Here is a 22,737-nt window from a genome sequence, read left to right as displayed (position 1 = left end):
AGTAATGATAAGATAGGACAAATAAAAATTGTGGACAAAATCTATTTAGTCCTCAAACAGATTCAAAATGCACATTAAAATATCAAGGTCTATATACAGTTGTTGTAAAGAAAGAGCTTTAGCAACTTTTTTTGGGGGATGGGGTGGGGGTGGGTGCTGGCACGCCTCACAGCTTGTGGGATCTTAGTTCCCCAACCAGGGATCGAACCCATACCCCCTGCAGTGGAAGCACAGATTCCTAACCACTGGACTGCCAGCTTAACTTCTTTCAGTGCCCAGCTTAACTTCTTTTAATCCAGTGGTTTTCAAAGTTATCTGAGTAAAGAAAAGTTCTCACAGAATTCCTATGAATATCCTGTAGAATACTGCCCTTTGAAATATTATCTGGGGAAGTGGTACTACAGACCAAGTTCTTTTGTTACCTGTTCTTTTAGTGATCTGGAGAAGCCGTCTTGCCCCCAGGGTGGCCTCAGGCTGAGGCTGGGAGCTGGTTCTGCTCTCAGAACTCTGCTGCACCCTCAGAGCCTTCTCCAGTTTAATTTCCTCCAGCGTCTTGATATGCACTTCCTGCATAGACTTCGCTCTACCTGCAGGTTCCTCTGACTGTCCTCTGCTGGCTACTACAGGTGGCAAAACCACTGTTTTTTTAATTTCATTATCAGTCTTTAGCTTGATGCAGGTTACGTCCTTTTTGCTTTTTTGTCTCTCTGCTTCCTGCTGCCGGTGTTTCTTTTCAGCCAAGACCTCAGAGAATGTTTTGATTCGGACAGTGGAGGAGGTTCTTGTTCCTGTTGTAGAATCATCAACTTTTGAAGGTCCTTCTGTCTTGAGTTTAGTTTGCAATTCTCCACGTTTTTGACTGGCTCTTTCGAGAAGAATTTCTTCTAATGTCTTCACGTGGATCTCACCAACTTTAGTAACTCTCTCTGCTTTCATGGGGGAAAAACAAATCACTGTACTTGGATTTCATCTCCTAATGACTTATGATCTCTCTATTCTTGGATCAGGACAGAGTCCAATAGAGTGGTATCACTTAGGCAAGCAATTAAAATGGTCAAAAGCACATTAGTTTCAATCTCAATTTTAGATAGTGGCCCTCAAGGAAAACTCTTAGGAGGCAAAAATTAGTGATTTGGATTGCTATTCAGAAGCTTATTCTTGAGGATCCTGAAAGCCATTTACTACTTAGAGAAGCCTGTCATTATAAATCTTACCAATAAAAATAAATTCTTCCATTCATGCACAGATATAAACACATGCTAGACACTATGCTAGAAATATAATGGCAAGCAAAATGCAAACTCTGCCCACATGTATTGATAGTTCGCAGTCTAACGGACCAATAATTAAACAACAACAAAGTATGGTAATGATAACAGCTTTGATAAAGGAGGTAAAGTTGACCCTTAAACAATGTAGGGGTTGGGATGGAGTACTGGGGCACCAACCCCTACGCAGCTGAAACCCCGCATATGTGACTTTACAACTGGGCTCCGTATCCATGGTTCTGCATCTGCAGATTCAACCAACCCACCATGGAACGTGTAGTACTGTAGTACATACTTATTGAAAACAAATCCACGTATAAGTGGACCCACACAGCTCAAACCCATGTTGTTCAAGGGTCAATTGTATAATGCTATGTAGGAGCATACAGCAAGAACACCAACCTTTTTCTACAGATTGGTTAAGGGAAGCTTTTCAGAGTAATATTTAAGTGACATTGAAAGGATGAAAAGGAAGTAGAACACATGACAAGACAGAAGAAAAATGAGAAAGGCCCAGAGACTGGCATGCCACTGAAGAGCTATTTTTAATGATACATTAATCATTCTATATTTGTTTAAACTAAAGAGAAAATTTCACACTTGGCACATATGCCTGTCCTCATTACTGAAGGGTCTAAAGAAAGAAATAATGAAGCGATGTGAGAAAAATAAGAACAATTTGGAGATTATACACACACATATTTAATCACCAACACCTTTTTTTTTTTTTTTTTAACCAACACCTTTTAAAGAAAGATCAAAACAAAAAATATCCTTTTACAACCTTAAACATATCACTTCTGTCTCACCTTCTGAATCTTTGAATATGCTGTCCCTTCTATATGGAATATTCCCTACTGGTCTCATTTCTCCTGCTGCTTAGTTAGTTTAAAGTGAGTTCAGCTTAGAACCTGACACCCTCCAGCAGTCTAGTTTGTTTCTCTGATCACAGCACTGATCACACAGTACAGGGTAACTCCTTGTAATTCCAATCATACTAGATACTTCATGAGAACAGTGACTATGTTTAATTATTTTAGTACAGTACCTGTTACAGAGGAAGTACTCACTGATTTTCTTAGGTTTTTTAAATAAAAATTCTTCCATTTCAAGATAGTAGTCTGATCTCAGAACCACTTTAAGAAAGTATGTGAATGGTCAGTGGTTAAGAATCCACCTGCCAATGCAGGAGACACGAGTTCAATCCCTGGTCCAGGAAGATCCCACATGCCACGGAGCAACTAAGCTGGTGCACCACAACTACTGACCTTGTGCTCTAGAGCCCGTGAGCCACAACTACTTAGCCCTCGTGCCACAACTACTGAAGCCCGCGTGCCTAGAGCCCACGCTCCACAGCAAGAGAAGCCACCACAACGAGAAGCCCGCACAACACAACGAAAAGTAGCCCCCACTTGTCGCAAACTAGAGGAAGCCCGCGTGCAGCAACGGAGACCCAATGCAGCCAAAAATAAATAAATAATACATGTATTAAAAAAAAGAAAAGAATGTGAATGGTGACACAGAGACCCTGTTTCCCTACACTACAAAATTTCATCAAAACAATAGAGAAGACATTAAAAGAATAAATCCACAATAGCAATGGAAAACAAGGATGCTACTGGCAGAACATAAACCTTGAAGAATTTGAGACAGAAAGATGTCTGAAATTACAGAAACAGAAAAAGAATAGATAAAACCATAGGAGTGAGATCTGTTCTTCAAAAAACAGGCAAAGAAAACTGCCAAACTAGTATGAAAATTAACAGTGGTAGAAATTAAGGATGGTTTACAACAGAACAGCTGGATCAATCAAGACCTTCTCCTGAGAACTGCTCCCTAAAAAGAGGAGAATCTGTCAGGGAAGGGAGCACACTATGAGGATGCTGGGGCTGAAAAGAAGTAGAGCATGAAAATTTCAGGCTTTCACAAATGCCAAGCAGAAAAACGAGAGGTGAGGGAGAAAAGTAAAAAGCAAAGCTAGAAAATGAAATTAGTTGCACTCCGAAAGTAAAGAAAGGCTTTCTTACCATGGCAATCATATGAGCCCTCAGCCTTGCAGCCTACAACCAACACAGGCTGCCATTTAGTGCACCCTCTCTACTTAGGCAAACAGATCTCCCAGCCAGGAGAGAGGACCACTTGGGAAAAAGACCTTTAGAATCACAGGCCCAGTGATTCTAGGTTGTAAGAAACCTAGGCCCAGTACTTACAACTATGAAAAAGCAACATTAAAAATGAACCAAAATGAAGAGAAGCAATGAGGAAGACAAAATAACATACAAACCCATTAAAAAAAAAAAAGATTCAAATTAGAAACCCCAATCAATGAAACAGAATAAAGAGCCCAGAAATAAACCCACATGCCTACGGTCAATTAATCTTAGACAAAGGAAGCAAGAATATACAATGGAGAAAACACAGTCTCTTCAGCAAGTGGTGGTGGGAAAGCTGGATAGCAGCATGTAAAATCAATGAAGTTAGAACACACCCTCTCACCACCATGTACAAAAATAAACTCAAAATGGCTTAAAGACTTAAATATAAGACATGACACCATAAAACTTAGAAGAGAACATAGGCAAAACATTCTCTGACATAAATCGTACCAATGTTTTCTTAAGTCAGTCTCCCAAGGCAATAGAAATTGAAGCAAACAAAACCAAAACAACCAAATGGGACCTAATCAAACTTACAAGCTTTCGTACAGCAAAGGAAACCATAAACAAAACGAAAAGACAACCTACAGACAGGGAGAAAAATATCTGCCAATGATGTGACCAACAAGGGCTTAATTTCCAAAATATACAGACAGCTCATACAACTCAACAATCAATTAAAAAAAAAAACCCTATTGAAAAATGGGCAGAAAACCTAAATAGACATTTCCCCAAAGACATACAGATGGCCAACAGGCACATGAAAAGATGCTCAACATCACTAGTTATTAGAGAAATGCAAATGAAAACTACAATGAGGCACACTGGTCAGAATGGCCATCATCAAAAAGCCTACAAACAAATGCTGGAGAGGGTGTGGAGAAAAAGGAACTCTCCTACACTGCTGGTGGGAATGTAAACTGGTGTAGCACTATGGAAAACAGTATGGAGGTTCCTCAAAAAACTAAAAATAGAATTTCTATATGATCGTGCAATCCCACTCCTGGGCGTATATCCAGAGAAAAATATAATTTGAAAAAATACATGCACCCCGATATTCACTGCAGCACTACTTACAATAGCCAAGACATGGAAGCAACCTAAATGTCCACTGACAGATGAATGGGTAAAGAAGATGTGGTACATATATACAACGGAATACTGCTCAGCCATAAAAAAGAATGAAATAATGCCATTTCCAGCAACATGGATGGAACGAGAGATTATCATACTAAGTGAAGTAAGCAGAAAGAGAAAGACAAATACCATATACTATCACTTACATGTGGAATCTAAAATATGACACAAATGAACTTATCTATGAAACAGAAATAGACTCACAGACATAGAGAATAGACTTGTGGTTGACAAGGGCGGGGGTTGGAGGAGGGATGGATTAGGAGTTTGGGATTCGGAGATGCAAACTATTACATATAGAATGTATAAACAACAAAGTCCTACTATATAGCACAGGGAACTATATTCACTATCCTGTGATAAACCATAATGGAAAAAATACGAAAAAGAATGTGTATATATGTATAAATGAATCACGCTGCTATACAGCAGAAATTAATGTAACATTGTAAACCAACTATATACTTCAACAAAATAAATTTTTAAAAATAAAAAATAAATTACTTTTTAAAGAAGAAAGAAGCCCCAGAACTGCCTGAAATCAGGCTGTACAAAAGGAGAAATCAGAGAACTAAAAAAAGTTCTTGGAAAATAAAAAGCCAAGTGACAAAATAAATCCAACCTAATTTAAAAAAAAAAAAAAAGGCAAGGCTAGTAGAATATCAGCCATCTAGAACAGGGTCAGCAAACTATATAGTCCATGGGCCAAATATGGCCATGGTCTAAATTTTATAAATAAAGCTTTACTGGAACACAGCCACACTCATTCATTTACATACTGCAAATGGCTGCTTTCACACTACAGTGGCAGAGTTGAGTAGTTGCAACAAGAGATTGTGAACCTCAAAGTCTAAGACATTTACCATCTGATCCTTCATAGAAAAAGTGTGTCAATTCCTAATCTAGAAAATATAACCAAGCAAAAGTCATAGAAAGTGAGGCAAAAAAACAAAGGAATGGAAAGTGTGAAGGCAAGGTTAAGGTACATGGAGCATATGTCCAAAAGTTCCAACATCTAATAACAATTCCATAAAGAGAAAACAAAAAGAAGGGTGGGGAGGACATACTCAAAGAAATCAGAGGAATATTTTCTACAACTAAAAAAGTTAGTTAAGTCCTTAGATTCAAAGGACCCACTAAACACTGAGCATAATGAACAAAAAGATCCATGTTTAGATCTATCATAGTGAAGTCCCAGCCTAGTAGGAAGAAATAAGAGGAAATCCTCAAAGTTTCTGAAGAGTAAATTCAGGTTGTTTACAAAAGAATGTTTGACATCAGATTCCCTTTTTATGATATTTATCCTTATCTAAAGATAAGGATAGGATGAAAAAGGAAAAGCACAGGCTAACACTATTCATACATATAGATATAAAAATTTAAATGCATTACTGAATCCAGCAATAAAATATTTTAATAAAAAAGCTGGATGGCTCAATACACAAAATGTTCATTTTATTATTCTTTAAAATTGTACACAGGTATATACACTTAGGTAGTTATATCTCACAATTTTAAAAGTCTAAAAATTAGAGTACAGGAGGAATATGATGAAGAAAATTAAAATTACTTAAAAGTTCAACACCCAGATAAAACCAATGTTAATATTTCGGTGTATCTTTTTTTCTAGGCATATATTTTTATAAAACTGGAAATCATCTCACATGTGGACATTTTCCCTAAGAAATATGTTTCTATAATAAGAAAATAAACTTCATTCCCCACCCCCCCAATAAAAAGATTCATATGTTGCCCTAAGACAAAAGCACTTGTGTATACTTTCATAATCTTTCTTCGTTCAATACAAGGAGATAAGTTTCCCGTATCATTATTGTTCAGAACATGACTTTTCATGACAGCAATTATTTTAGTACATAACTATCTTAATTCCCTTTTGTTAGATATTTAGATTATTTCTAATTTCTGGTTATTAATGCTATCATAAACAATCATTTTGCCACCTTTAACTACAAAAAGAGAACTCATTCCAGTGAGAAAACTATTACTTAAAAAGCAAACCCACAAAAAACAGAAAACGTAAGCCCCAACATAACTCAAAAGGTAAACTGGAGAAAAACCAAAGATTCTAACAGCAAGGAAAAAAATATCAGGAGCTGGCATTAGAGTTTACCTACCTGCTGCCTCCTCATTGTTTAGACCAGCTGACATGCCTAATCGCTCCTTCAGAGACTTGGAAACTTGAACTGTTTAAAAAAAAAAAAAAAAAAAGTTGGGGACTTCCCTGGTGGTGCAGTGGTTAAGAATCTGCCTGCCAATGCAGGAGACACGGGTTCAAGCCCTGCTCCGGGAAGATCCCACATGCTGCAGAGCAACTAAGCCCGTGTGCCACAACTACAGAGCCTGTGCTCTAGAGCCCATGAGCTACAACTACTGCAGACCATGCACCTAGAGCCCACAGCAATCAATCAATCAATCAATCAACGAACACTGTCAAAAAAAAAAAGTTGAACAGAGACTTTTTATAGGTCAAAAATCTTTTTCAAAGGTCACGAATTAGGCTTATACTTGTTTTCTAATGAAAGTGCTTTTCAAAAATCTATTCAGGTCTTACAACTTCTTCTTCACAGTACAGATAGATCTATACAAATAATGGATTCTCTAGAGCACTTTGGAAAGCACAAAGAAAAAGCCCTCTCTTTTACATCTGAAAAGCAAAAATTACTGAATTTAAGGAAATAATTTTGTTACTGTGCAACATTCTAAAATCTTAACATTCTAAAATCTTATTGGCATCAAAAGGTTTTTCCCCCCCTAGATCCTTCTGAAATATGCTCTTTAGTTATGAGAGTCTTCAATACGATTGATAGGCAAAAGGGAAGGAAATTTGACTGCAAAGAAAAAAAGTAACTTCTGTTTACAGCTTTCAGAATATAAGAAAGCCCCCAAACAAGAAAGCCTACTTGTCAAAGCCTCTTGGGCTAGGGGAGAAGTGGAAAAAAGTGTCTTATCTTCGGCAGAAGTTAAAACTAAACACAAGAAGGAAAAAACATTTTTTTTTTTTAAAGTAATTAACACCACTGCTTCACTGCAAGTGAGACAAGGGGAAAAAAATCCAACCCTTTACTTCCTTCTATAAATAAAACTTCAACTATAAAATCATTCTAACTTCCAAATATCTCTCAAATTAGTCTGCATCTCTTCATACCAACTTCCAGAACACTAAATCTATGACACTAACTCCTCTTGCCTGGATTATTTTAACAGCCTGCTAACTCATTCCTGGACAGCACTCTTATCCCCTTTCTCCATATTTTAGATGATGGTTCCAAAATGCCAATATGAGCATCTCTGATCCTTGTTCATAACCTTCCCATTGTTTGCCACTATCTTAGGATAAGCCCAAACTCTCTAATATGGCTTAAAAGGTTCTATTATCAGTAGTCCCCAAACTTTTTGGCACCAGGGACCGGTTTCGTGGAAGACAATTTTTCCACGGACCCAAGGTGGGGAGGGGGTGGTTTTGGGATGATTCAAGCGTATTACGTTTATTGTGCATTTATGTCTATTATTATTACATTGTAACATATAATTAATTATACAACTCACCATAATGCTGACAGGAGGCAGAGCTCAGGGGGTAATGCGAGCTATGGTGAGTGGCTGTAAATACAGATGAAGCTTCGCTTGCTCACCTGCTGCTCACCTCCTGCTGTGCGGCCCAGTTCCTAACAGGCCACAGACAGCTACCTGTCCGTGACCCGGGGGGTTGGGGACTCCTGCTCTATATGACCAATCCCTTCTTCCTCTCCAGTTACCATGCTCTTCATTCCAATTCTGATTCAGTCACAGTGAGTCCCTTGAGCTCTGTGCCTTCTGTGTATTATACTCTCTGCCTCTGGCCCTTCAACTTTACCTGGCTAAATCATGTTTCAGGTCTAAGCTTCAATATCATTTCCTCTGGGAACCTTTCCCTGACAGATGGTGAGATTAGGTGCCCTTCCTATGTGCTCCCATAACACTGTGTACTTTCTCTGTCACAGAATTTATCACAATATATGTAAGGATTCCTATCTGCCATTATACTACAAGCTCCTGAGGTCTGTGATGGTGTTTATTTTTATCCAATGGTGTCTACCTAGAATCCAGCAGAGTAAACATTCAAATGTTTGTTGAATGAATAATAAAACAGACACAAGAATAATCTTATTAACCTGAACAAAAAGAATGACAAACCATACCTGTTAACACTACAAGAGACAAGTGTCAAGATTACACACACAAAGTATATTAGAACAAAAGTACCTTTCTTTGGTGTTCTGTCAGTGTCAGTCTCTGGAGCTTCAACTTTCTTCCCTAGCCTTTGTGCAAGGCTATGCTTTAATGGAGGATCACTGTCGCAACCTACAAACAGAGAGAGGGAACTCAGTTTAAGATTTCAAGCCAACCTTTAGCAAGGTCAAGAAATACAGGCAAAAACAGACAATGTAGAATAATTCTGTAAGTTTTCTGCATTTATATGATGTGTTCATTCACTAGCTTCCTTATAACTCAATGTTAGAGAAGGAATAAAAATGTCCCAGAAAAAAGAGGTAAGGAAGGAGATAAAAAAATTAGAATGCACAAATTAACATTTACCAAATAACTAAAACTATAAATGGAGGATTATAAACCCTGATTAAAGCTGAAATTCAGGATTAGGAATATGTGAAAAAAAAATCTTCATGCACAAAAAAAATCTTTAACTGGCCAACTGTTAAATTCTAGGTCGATCTGTGATTAAATACAACTGGGATGACTAGGAGGACAGCAAAAGAACCATAAAATTAAAAATTTTCCAGGGACATGAAGACTCTAAAGGCCAAAGAGCCCCTTTCTTCAATTCCAGATAAGAAATCTAAGGTTATGAAAGATGCTGTATCTTACCCAAGTCACCAATTAGTGACAGAGCCAGGACTTGAACCAAGTTTCCTGGCTCCTGGAAATTGCATTACACTGGTCAATACAAGCTGTTTAAATGTCAAAAGTTTTTAAAAACTATTCTTTGGATCACTTGACTGAAGGTAGAACTTTAGCAGGGTCCCATAAAGACTTTAAAGACCCTACACAGAATGTACTTTTCTCTCTCCTCTTATTTGTAATTTAAATATACAACCCCAAATCACAAAGTTTATTACACATATGCTGATATTAAAATAGATTATTTCCGTAATTTTTTACCTAAATTTCTCAGGCAGCGAGAATGGTATAAAACAAAACACAAAACAGATAAGATTTCATATTCATAAGCACATTTTAAAGGAGTATGAAGGAACCTCTGAAGTCAGATAAGATTTTCAAAATAATTATTTTGAGACAGATACACTAGGGTCAGTACACAATAATTCAGTTACATGGTAAAATACTTCCCTAAGTATAAAATAGCACTAATAAATTCAAGGACTGAATTTATATTAACTGGACACTATGTTTTCCCTCTAAAAACTCAAATTTCATTTATCCATAGAAACAGAGATATCCTTTACTCTTTTTTAAACCGAGTACCTTCTAAAAAGTTGGCCATAATCTAATTAAAACACTATAAATTTGTATAACTTCTCACATGTCAAAAACATGACGAGATTTTATACATGCTTTCAGCCAGAAATACAAGGGAGTTAATATCAATATTGACACGGCACTTGTATAAAGAGAATTTTGGAGGAGATATGTAATGCACAAACAAGCAGAAAACAAAGGATATGCTCAAAACTTATCTCACCTCCTGAAAATTTGTGTTTCCCCAGTCTCTCGGTTAGACTCAATCTTACCAAAGGTTCTTCTCCTAAAATGGCAAAAACAGAATTTCTCTACCATTAGCCAATTTTTCCATATTCAGTAACTACTAATGGGTACAAAGTATGCTCTGATATTAAAGTCTCTTGGAAATCAGATATCAGTCTTAAGGAAAACTACCCACATTAAAAGAAAAAAAATCAACCTATTAAATAATAATTTAAATAACCAAATGCACAGCCCAAAGGGAAGCAATAGCACAGTCCTAATTAATAGTAGCTAAGTACACAAAGACAAGCTGTGTCTAACCAATTGATTATAAAACCCAAGCTATACTTTTGCTTGTGCACTTCCATATGTTAAATGAAATCATACTTTACTCCACTGCTAACTCTCCTATATAACGTTCCTTGATCACCCCAGCAAGAAGTGAGATCTCTTTCCTTTGATTCTTTGTTGTCTGAATGGCACATTTTAATGTATCTGCATACTACAATTACTTGTGTCATATTCCTTATCAGATTTAAAACTATTAAGGGAAAAAGACTTTTACATTTTTCTATAACTTAAAAGGTTTATTACAGTTCTTTAGTTACAATGGACACTCAATAAATTTGATGGATAAAATGAACAGTATATGTAAAAATCAAATACAATACATAATGTGAGAGCTGCATGATTAAGAATTTCATCTTTTTAAACAGTAGGGGCAAATGCACTAATTTTTCATCATTCTATCCAATCAACATACTGAAGACTCCCTGCAAATCCACCAATATACCCAACCCAAGCATTTTGCTCTCCAAGTCATTTAAAAGCAGTAGGCTGACACCTCTTAAGACCTACCTATACCTCACCTTGTTTGTTGGACAGAGTTACTGTCCTCACCACAGTCCGGACATTCTCTTTTTCAGGACCTGGAATGGTCTGTGGTTGGAGTAAAAGACTGGAAACTCCTGAAGAACCTTCTAAATATAGAGAGTCAAAAACAGTAAATAATTTATGGAAAATAAAGCTATCAGAAGTCAAGAAATTCTGTTTTTGAGACCAGGTAAATCCAACACAGACCACTGGACTACAAGTCAATCAGTTTTTCTGTTCCTGTTTGCCTACAGTGAAATGGAGTAGGGAAAGGGGAGATAATCTTATTTTTTATCTGCCTTTGGCACAATGTGAAAGTAAAATATAAAACTGTTTTGAGTGACTCAGGCACTCAATGTACTTTTATTTACTAGGAAGGCTAACATTATTCTAAAGTTAACCTCAGAAGCACATCTGCCATTAAGTGTGTCAATTCAATCTTTTCCATCTATATTCAATTATCTGCAAAACACAACTCCAAAGTTGCTACGGAACAATCCTTAGCAAGAAGGCACTTAGAACCAACCATCTGATTCTCTCTAAATGCATTTCACACTATATAATTTTTAGGGTTGGAAATATAGATCAACCAGGCTAAGGCAAGCACCAGAAGAAAATCCTAGTAGCTCTTGAGGAAGAATTCACCTACTACAAAATGAACTTTTTCCTCTTTTAAATAATAGTTTAGGGAATTCCCTGGCTCCAGGGGGCATGGGTTCGATACCTGGTTGGGGAATTAAGATCCTGCAAGCCATGCAATGCGTTCAAACAAACAAACAAACAAACAAAAAAACAAAACAAAAACCTTATATGCTATTCTTTAGAGTTATATTTCTCAAAATAAACAAACAAGTTCTTTCAGGTTCTTCATTGTATGTGCCTAGCTCTGAACAGTTAGGGACTGAAACAGCTGCAATGGGTTAAAAAAGCAACTGTGATTTAAATAAGTCTGTGTTTTACTTCAAAGAAGCCACAAAAATCAAAATCTATTTGCTCATTTTGGTTGGTGTCAAGTGTCCTTATTATCAGAAGTATCTTTTTTTTTTTTTGGCTGCATTGGGTCTTCATTGCTGCAGAAGCGTCCTTTCTGTTCTTCTGTAGCAACATTCAATCCTCCGTGTCAGGATTTCCCTGGTGGTCCAGTGGTTAAGACACCACGCTCCCAATGCAGGGGGCCTGGGTTCCATCCCTGGTCAGGGAACTAGATCCCACGTGCATGCCGCAACTAAGGAACCTGCCTGCCGCAACTGAGACCCGGGGGAACCAAGTCAATAAATAAATTTATTTTAAAAAAAAATCCTCCATGTCAAAACTCCTGATAACTCACCACCTTGCTTCTTTGATTTTTCCTTCATTTTCTTTGATTTAATTTCTTCCAGAGTTTTTATCCCAAAATTCAAACATTCACCTAGGAATGCAAATAGCAACCACATGAGGAACCAGCACCATTTCACCTCTGCAGTTTATCTGTACACAGCTGGCATTCAAATGTTTGTTCAATGAATAAGAGAAATCAAGTGTGTGTGTGTGTGTGTGTGTGTGTGTGTGTGTGTGTGTATAATGGGCGCAAGGAAGATGGGGGTGGTGGTAATCATGAACTAAATTTCAAAGGTATTTAAAATAGTCTGGGCTCACTCAACAGTGCTGCAAGATTTATGAGCAGGAACCAGCATCAATATAGCCTCTTCTTACCTTGTTTTAAATTGACCCCAGGTTTCCGGGCAGAAGCCACTCGTAATCCATTATGAACTTCAGGAGTTGGCTGCAGGGTAGGTGTTTTGGTTTCATCACCTTCCTCAGAAAACTGATCTATATTATCAAAATTTGAGGCAAATTTCCAATTAAAAACAGGTCTAGAGCGTCAAGTCTGATTCTACTTCACTCAGCTACATTTACTCGCCTTGAGGAGGGCCAGAGCTTACCGTCATCGTCTTCGTCATCATCCGCAGCGTTGATCACCACGGGTGGGTGTGTAGGGCTAGGGACGTTTTCTGAACCTTCTACTTTCATAATACTTCGCAGCTGAGGAGAGGGATTAGACTGGACAGATAATTTGCTCTGCTGAACTGTGAGCTGGCTAGCCTTCACTTCCTCTTCTGGGGACTCAGGCACAGTGGGCAACACAGCTAGACATACAAAGTTAGTCATAAATTAAAAATAGAAGATACAGTCCCAATTCATCAAAAATCTCTGACAGAACAGTATGGAGGTTCCTTAAAAAACTAAACATATAACTGCCATATATCTCAGCAATCCCACTACTGGGCAAATACCCTGAGAAAACCATAATTCAAAAAGAGTCATTGCAGCTCTATTTACAATAGCCAGGACATGGAAGCAATCTAAGTGTCCAACGACAGATGAATGGATAAAGAAGATGTGGTACATATATACAATGGAGTATTACTCAGCCATAAAACGAAACGAAACTGAGTTATTTGTAGTGAGGTGGATGGACCTAGAGTCTGTCATACAGAGTGAAGTAAGTCAGAAAGAGAAAAACAAATACCATATGCTAACACATATATATGGAATCTAAAAAAAAATGGTTCTGATGAACCTAGGGGCAGGACAGGAATAAACACATAGACGTAAAGAATGGACTTGAGGACACGGGGAGAGGGAAGGATAAGCTGGGACGAAGTGAGAGAGTAACACTGACATATATACACTACCAAATGTAAAATAGATAGCTAGTGGGAAGCAGCTGCATAGCACAGGGAGATCAGCTTGGTGCTTTGTGACCACCTAGAGGGGTGGGATAGGGAGGGTGGGAGGGAGATGCAAGAGGGAGGAGATATGGGGATATATGTATAGCTGATTCACTTTGTTATAAAGCAGAAACTAACACACCATTGTAAAGCAATTATACTCCAATAAAGATGTTTTTTTTTTAAAAAAAAAATCTCCAACCACCTATCATAAGTTTGGTGATTTTCTTTGAGCATCATGTCCTTTTAATTTATGTCTTTTAATTAAAATTTTAATCTAATTAATTTCCCCATTTTCCCAATTAGGTTTTAAACTCCCAGGGAGGGAAAATGTGGCTTTCACCTAGTAACTATTCACTGCACATAAACACACTCAAAGTGGGTGCTCAAAACAGAGAATAAACAGGAAGCTAGATGCACAGTAACTATTTACAAATTCTAGACATTAAATTTTAATACTAAAATTCTAGGCTTTTTGATCAAGCAGCAGCTTTTTAAAGAGATAGCGGGCAATACTTCTGAATTATACCAGAAAGGAGTGAGCCTTTTTTCCCCTTAAATAGAGATAAAAATATATATCCATCACATTTTAATCACATAGCAGATGTGGCTTTAAATGGCTAATCACTCCACTAGGAAATTACTTTAAATACTAGCTTTTGGCAGAGTGTAAGTTTCATTTTGGATTGCACCCTAGAGCAGGGGCAGGGTTAGCAAACGTTCTTCTGTAAAGAGGTATATAGTAAATATCTTAGGCCTTGTAGATCTTGTCTCAACTACTCAACTCTGAAGCAGTAGCACAAAATCTGGCCACATAAAATACATAAACAAATGGGCAGGGCTTCATTTCAATAAATCTTTATTTTACAAAACAGGTGGAAGACCAGACTTGCCAACACCCCTGGCCTGGAGAATCAAGTTTCTTTTGAAAATCTCTATAGATATGATAAGAAAATGGGAAATGAGGTAATAAGCTGTAGTAATCTAAACTATCTTGCCAAGAAACATTTGTGAAGCAGCATGGATTTTTGGCAACAAAGTTTTAATCGTGACTGCTATTTTATTGGCTTATGACTGTGTACAAGTCATTTAACCTTAATAAAGTTCAATTCCCTCATCTGTGAGTGGAAATAATACTGCTCTCTCACAAGACTAAAAGAAGGCAATGTTTATAAAGTACTCTGTACATTGTGCATGTAGGTGTTCATTATACAGTAACTATTCTTTCAAAATTGAAACGAATCTCACTTTTGCTTGGAGGTAGGAAAAGGCCATCAACAAAACGTCCTCTGTTGTGATGAAAAGCACAGTTTAGTTTCTGACATCCCACTGGCTGATTTTCCCAATAACAAGGAATCTCACTGCGTTTTTTCTGTAAGAGGAAAAACACATTATTTTCAAATAAAAAATAGTGTGACCTGTATTAATTTGGTCATGTTTTCTGGACAAAGTTCATACAAGGTTAAAAAATCTGAGGCATGTGAAATGATTTTGAGTATGAGGAAGAAGGGCTGCTGAAAGTAACTTATTCTAGCATGACAGAGAGATGAAAGGAACAGGGAAGTAGTCTGCTATTCTTTCCTCCTTGCCCTAATCCTTGAACTCCTAAATGTCTACATTTAATTTAGAAAAGCAGGGTAATATAGTAGGTAAGATTATGGAATCAAAGATAAGAGTCAAGAATCTCTATTATGTTACTTATTGACCATGTGATGTCAAATAATTTAATACCTCTTAGTCTCACTTTCCTCAGCTATAAAATGGGAGTAACAGTAGCTATTAATTAGTTTCTCATGAGAATTAAATGAAATAATGTACATGAAGCACTTAGCACACAGAAAAGACGCAATAAACTGCAGTTATTATTTGAAGCTGAGAGTTCAAGACTTGGAAAAATTCTTCCTCTTCCCATTCGTGACTTCTAAAGGTTCATGTAACACACTAGGATGGTTATCTTTCCTTCCCAAGCTACCTCGCTCTTATAAAGGGGAACAAGAAAAACAAGAATACTGGTACATCTAGAATGATTTGCTGGATAACAGGATATATGTCCAAGAGAAACACATACATAAGTTCTAATATACACATTAGATGTATATAAAGAATATTCAAAGAACACTATTTGTAACAGCTCCAAAATGGAAACAAACCAAATGTACATCAACACTAGAAAGGATAAATACATTGTAGTATATTCATAAAATACAATGCTATCCAGTAATGAGAGGGAATAAACTTAACACCATGGGTGCAGAACGAAAGAAGCCAGACACAAAAGAGCACATCCTGTATAATTCCATTTATGTAAAGACCAAAACAGGCAAACTCCTCTATTGCAGAGTAGTCAAGACGGTGATTAGTTTTGGGGGTGTGGTGAGTGACAATGAAGAGATAAAGGGGGAAGACAGAGTGTTGGAAATGTTCTATTTCTTGATCAGGGTGCTGGTCTAGTAAGTATATTCACTTTGTGAAAATTCTTCAACTTGTAAGATTATGATATGTGCACATTTCTATATATACTTTAACAAATAGTTCAATAAAGAAAAAAAAAAGACGTGATATGCACTTCTGAAAAGCAACTAAATTCTGATTAATAACCTGCATTATGTTGGATCTCTCATAATAAGCAGCCTAAGGATTAAATTTCCAGGAAAGAACAGAAGCACTACTTCAGAAATCTTTAAATATGGAAGAAAGAAACAGAGGAACAATGACCATTACAAAAAGATCCTTAAATGTATCAAAAAGGGCCAAGATCCCAATATCTACTGTATTGGGAGACTGATAATTTGATAATACACTGTGTTGGTAGGGATGTGGAAGAATCATGGAGTCCCACATACTGATAATGAAAATATAAATTAGCTCAACATCTCTGAAAGGTGACTGGGTAAAAACTATGTAAAAAATTTATGTCCTGCATTTACTGCCACATATTTTTAAAAAGTATAGCAAATAACTTTGCCTCTGAAAAAACTGGATAGTATTTATTAGTCTCCCGTTACACTTAAAAGGTAGGTATAATAGATACCATTGTTTTTTAGAATAACAACAATTATTCTATTACTCCTTGAGGCAGAATCTAATGCCAATCTTCCTTGCTCCTGGATTTGTGTTTGCTTAAGTTTTTACTTCTTTCCTGAAAGCAATCTTCAAATTACTGGATGACTACTGTGATAGCATCCTCTTTATACAAGAGTCGCATGACGTTTATTTGATCTGTTTAATACTTTTACTGAATTTTATTTGTTTCAAAATAAAAAGTAATACATAAGCAAAGAAGATGACTTGGAAAATAAAATTAATGCCTGTTAGGCCATCACCCAGTGAGAGTCACTTATTTTGGTACAGAATTCTTTTTCTTAAAAAACAAAAACCTGTAGAATGTACTGATTCACACTTAAAAGAAAGTTGTTCCATATAATTCTGTACATTTTCACTTAGCAACACATCCTCCATAGTAACATTCTCCTATATGATTACTCCTTTAACTTTTTTTTTTTTCTTTTTTTTGCGGTATGCGGGCTTCTCACTGCCGTGGCCTCTCCCGTCGCGGAGCAGGCTCCAGACGCGCAGGCTCAGCGGCCATGGCTCACGGGCCCAGCCGCTCCGCGGCATGTGGGATCCTCCCGGACCGGGGCACACACCCGCGTCCCCTGCATCGGCAGGTGGACTCTCAACCACTGCGCCACCAGGGAAGCCCCTCCTTTAACTTTTTAATAGTAACACAGCACATGGTCCAAAGATATATAGTTAATGCTCACATTATTTAATTAGCAAATACTGAACCATTCTGCTCAAGGAAACAGAGTTGGGCTCCTGAAAGCTCTTGGTCACATTTTCATCAAGTGATCAATACATAATCTTGTTTGATGTGTGTCTGTGTTTAAAGATACCTTATTTAATAAATATCACTGGGGACTTCCCTGGTGGCGCATTGGTTAAGAATCCGCCTGCCAATGTTGGGGACACAGGTTCAATCACCGGTCTGGGAAGATCCCACATGCTGCGGAGCAACTAAGCCCATGTGCCACAACTACTGAAGCCCGCATGCTCTAGAGCCCGCACACCACAACTACTGAAGCGCGCACACTCCAGGGCCTGCGTGCCACAACTACTGAGCCCATGTGCTGCAACTACTGAAGCCTGTGTGCCTAGAGCCAGTGCTCCACAACGAGAAGCCACCACAATGAGAAGCCCGCACACCGCAATGAAGAGTAGCTCCCACTCGCTGCAACTAGAGAAAGCCTGTGCACAGCAACAAAGACCCAATGCAGCCAAAAATAAATAAAATTTTAATAAATAAACATCATTGATTCATTAACACTGAACTCAAGGTCAACAGCGCTGTAACTCACACCTGAATGAAGCTTATCGAACACTCGTGTTTTCTACACAAGGCACATAAGAGCTTTCTTGCACTTAGGGACATTACATACAGCACTTCAGCACTACACTTGGGGGCCATTTAAAACAGCAAAATCACAAACAAAAAGCACAAAAATGCAAACAAACATGGCACTAAATAGATCACGAAGAGGACATCTGTACTGATTTTGGGGTTATAAATTTTAGCATATATACAAATTTGCAAATATGGAACCCATGAATAATGAAAGTCGATGCATCTAGAAAGGGGGGTATACAGTAAACCGACTCCTTACCATTCCCGTCTCCACACTCCTATAGCCATTGTTGTTAGGTTTCTCCTTTATACTTCCAGAGATATTTAAAATGCATATACGAGTGAAAAACAAATTCTTTTCCTTATCTTTTTTTTTTTAACACAAATGGTAGTATATTACACACTTTATTCTGTCCTTTGCTTTTTCAGTGACACTATATCCTGATCTTTTCATATAAATAAATAAGTAGTATCCCTTAAAAATTTTTTGGTAACAGCTGCCCAGCACTCCACTGTATGAATGTAATAAAATTTATTTTAAATGAAGGTTCGGTTGCTTCATACACTTTACATATTACAAATTATGTTACAATGAGTAATTCTGCATAGATCTCATTTTGCACATGAGTACAGATGAGACAAAGGTACAGGTAGTTAGTAGTTTTGAAAGATGCAGCCAAACAAGCCTCTGTGCAAAAAAGAGTTAACAGAGTAGCCTAGCCCTAAGCCTGCAGTCCTCAGATAGCCTGCTTGTAAGGCTGGTCCTTTCCCGGCATGTGGGAAATTGGCTCTTATAATGCTCCTGGTCAGTTAACTGATCACTGTGCCTGGACTGTTCATGCAAACAATATGGCTTATGCTGAACACCTGACATCCTTCTAGGAGACTAGAGTTTTGGTATGTGTTAGGTAGAGAGTGCTAATGGGCTTCCTTGGGCAAAAACACCCCACACATGTTGCTGCATTTTCACCACTGGGGGAAGTGTATGTTCTTTGTGACCCCTTATGGGAGGGAAAGATAATAAAAGAAACCCACACATGGATTCCTCCAGTCTGTTTTTTTCTTTTATGATCAGTGTAACCTTACTATATCACTGTAATAAATCTTAGCCATGAATAAACCATATGCCAAGTCCCACGAGTTTTCTAGAAAATCTCCAAACGCAGATGTTCTTAGAGACTGATACACCTTTCCTAGGAGTTGTGCCAGTTTACACTCTGCTCGCAATGTTACAACATGATCTTTTGAAAGTTCCAGAGTATTTCTTTTTCTGAATGCATTTAGTGAATTCCCTATTTGGAAGACAGCATAGAATGTAGCTGAGAGACCATAAATCTGAAACCAGAATGGAGTAGTTATATAACCACAGGCATACAAATTGCATATTTAGTCTCTTTCTTCTTTCCCCACCCCATCTCAAACAATTCAGTCCAAAGTCATTAGGTGAAGCTGAGAGAGGTAGGCATTCATGTTGGGAGAGGGAAGGGCAAGTGCCCCAGAGCAAGGTGTTGGAGGTTGACTGAGATGAGGAAGGTATCCATGTGACAAGGTGGAACCGGCCCATAGGGTGTCAGGGTTAGTAAGGCATTTGTGTAGGAGGATGGCCTGGCACGAGGTTGGCGCCTGAGAAGGGTGAGCAAGGCTTTTATGCAGAAGGGATCCTAATGTAGGGTGAGGAGGGTATACTCATGGAGTGTCAGCCTAGAATGGGCATCAAAGATCAAGTGAGGTGAGGAAGGCAGGCTCTTCTGAGTGGGTCCTGGTACAGTCAGAGAATGAGCAGGGTGAGGAAAGCAAGCATCTCACATGGGAGGGCTGCCCAACACAGAGTATCAAAGCCCAAGGATGTGAAAAAGGCATCCATGAGGTCCGGAGCAGGGTGAGGAAGGAGTCCTCACAGTGGAGCAAGGTGGGAGGCCTGCCCTGGTACAGGATGTCAGAATCGAAACAAGGTGAGAAAGACATCCTGTGCAGGAGCAGCCTCATGTGACATCAGAGCCTGAGAGGAAGAGACAGGCTGTAATACACTGTCTAGTTTACGTAACTAGGGGACTGATCAAGTAAGATTAAGAACAATGGAAATCAAGTTTTGGAGAAAAGAGTTACAAGTATGAATAAGGAGAAGCCTAGACAAAACACTGTAGTGTTGGTAAATTGGAAGCATCTATGTGAACTCATGATTTTCAATACATAAAGTAATAAACAATGATATAAATGTATGTATATACATTTATATATTCCTCTGTTCTGTCCACTGCATGCCTGGAAGCAGTGACACTCCAGAAGCAGTTACACTAGAAGGAACCAAGGCTCCTTGCAGAAATGGCTGATTCCACAACTGGAGGAGGAAAAGTACCAGATGAACCTGGATAATCCTGTTAGGCCACAAAGTGAAGACGTGTTCAAAGAATGATGGAAACATCAAAAAGACACAAAAACCAGCTTTAAGGTCTCTTACTGGCCCAAACTGAGTCAACCTGAGGATAACAAATGATAGTAGTGACATAAAACACATTGAATAAAATAGGAAACAATGAGTTCACACATAAAAAGCTAGAAGAAAAACCTTGAGAACTTGATGAGGAATGGGATAATTACAAGGTCTCCAAGTTCCTCTCCAAAAAGTACTTACTAAATACAAAAAGGAAAACTTTATAGTGAAGCAATCTGGTGGATACCACCTTAATGAAGTGATCAAAGTTAACACCAGTAATGGGATAATTAATATTGTATGCCACCCAATGGTAAGCAATGAGAAGAATATCACCTCTGTGATATTCCTGCCAAATATACATGACCTGAATTTAGTAATAAGAAAATATCAGATAAACCCAAATTGAGGAACACTCTACAGAATAACTGTCCTCAAACTATCAAAAATGTCAGGGCCAATGAAAGGCAAGAAAAGACTAACTGTTCTAGACAGAAGGAGACTGAAGAGTTATGGCAACTATATGCAACACTTGATTCTGGACTCACTCCTACTGCAATAAAGGACATCACTAGTACAATGGCAAAACTTGAATGGGATCTGAGGATTCAATGAAAATAATACATATATGTTAATTTTCTAATTTTGATGGTTGTATCACAGTTATGGAAGACAGTATCTTTCTTGTTTGTAGGAAACAGTCATGAAAGTATTTGGAAGTGACAGGAAATGTCAGTAATTTACCCCTAAATGGCTTAGAAGAAAGTTTTATAATACTGTACTTGCAAGTTTTCTCTAAGTTCAGATTGCTTTAAAATAAACATAGAAATATAAATACCCCCCAAATATACATATATAATTTTTACACTTTGGACAGATTACCAAACTACCTTTAAGAAATATGATACCAATTCATACCATGTAACATCTAGATATTAAGTGAACATTTTAATGAGAGAAATTTCACTAGGTCATTAAAAAAATTTAACTCACATGTTATATGAAATGTTGTTTTTTACCCCCATATTTTTTATTGGCCCATCAGGACGCAAGACTACTTACTATAATACAAACTGAAAACTTACATCAATCTCCATGTGCCGAAACCTGCACACCTGTCGAAAACAGCGCCCTTCCTGCCATAATGTGCAAACAGTTTCATTTCCTAATGCAGCTTCACAGTGACGGAATGGACAGCTGTCACCCTGTAAACAAAGAGAATAATACAGAAAAGAACTGTGGTACCAAACTAGATCCCAGGCAAAATGTTCACTGTACATTTCTTGGTATCTAGACAAACGCAAAGGAGTAAGGAGAGACAGGTAAAGTAGAAAACAACTGACATGAGATGACACAAACAATCTGAGGTCAACAAATTTTTAATTTCCTAAAACCTGTTTCTTGACAGCATCCTACATCTGATCTGACAACATGAATGACACAAGCTGAGAGATGGGGCTGAAAAAGACAAATGGGAGTATTAGGTACTCTTTAAAAATATATTTTACTGTTAATCTTCAAAACCATTTCATACATCCTGACTTGTGTAACTAGTTTTTAATGGAAAATCAGAAAGTTAATAGATTAGAATTTAAGTATAATTCCATACTTCACTATGTATTTCATACAACGTTAATATCTGAAACAAAATGCTACTGTTGTGCAACTTGCTATATAAAATCAAAGCTTTGCTCAAAACTGACAATTTTAAACACAGCACCAATATGATTTAAGAAAAATTTTTGAAAAAAAATACACATGCATAGAATTAGTCATAAAAGAACAACAGAAAACAGCAGACAGATCTAAATGGAGCTATAGAAGAATCAAGCTGAAAAACAGGAAGCTCTGACAAAGAAAAAGCAATAAAGCTGTAAAAGCTTATTTAGAAAAGTGGCTTTAGTATTCAGCAGGAAATCTGAAGCAAGAAGTCAAATTCAACCCACCCATTCATTTAACACAAAGTAAATAAAAGCAAAGTTGGCCAGCTACAGTTAAAGTGTTCCCAATTCCAAAAGCACCCTGAACAGATTAA

At 37.6% G+C, this 22,737-nt stretch overlaps 1 protein-coding gene across 2 annotated transcripts in view; it reads right to left on the bottom strand.

Annotated features, from left to right (window-relative positions):
- Positions 1-22,737, bottom strand: part of ZC3H11A (zinc finger CCCH-type containing 11A) — a 28,599-nt gene that overhangs the window by 5,406 nt on the left and 456 nt on the right. For both annotated transcript variants that reach the window (XM_029227537.1, XM_029227538.1), the window contains exons 2-11: positions 21,788-21,907; positions 15,115-15,238; positions 13,078-13,281; positions 12,848-12,964; positions 12,483-12,563; positions 11,152-11,262; positions 10,281-10,343; positions 8,825-8,923; positions 6,697-6,765; positions 423-926 (exon numbers count right to left, since the gene is read on the bottom strand). In XM_029227537.1, the coding sequence (XP_029083370.1) occupies positions 423-926; positions 6,697-6,765; positions 8,825-8,923; positions 10,281-10,343; positions 11,152-11,262; positions 12,483-12,563; positions 12,848-12,964; positions 13,078-13,281; positions 15,115-15,238; positions 21,788-21,907 (1,492 nt within the window). The remainder of the gene's footprint in view (positions 1-422; positions 927-6,696; positions 6,766-8,824; positions 8,924-10,280; positions 10,344-11,151; positions 11,263-12,482; positions 12,564-12,847; positions 12,965-13,077; positions 13,282-15,114; positions 15,239-21,787; positions 21,908-22,737) is intronic.

The sequence above is a fragment of the Monodon monoceros genome, unplaced genomic scaffold (genome assembly GCF_005190385.1).
Source record: "Monodon monoceros isolate NGI ecotype Baffin Bay Population unplaced genomic scaffold, NGI_Narwhal_1 Super_Scaffold_18, whole genome shotgun sequence".
Lineage (NCBI taxonomy): Eukaryota > Metazoa > Chordata > Mammalia > Artiodactyla > Monodontidae > Monodon > Monodon monoceros.
Note: the sequence above shows the minus strand (reverse complement) of the source record. Positions and strands in the feature narration are given on the sequence as shown.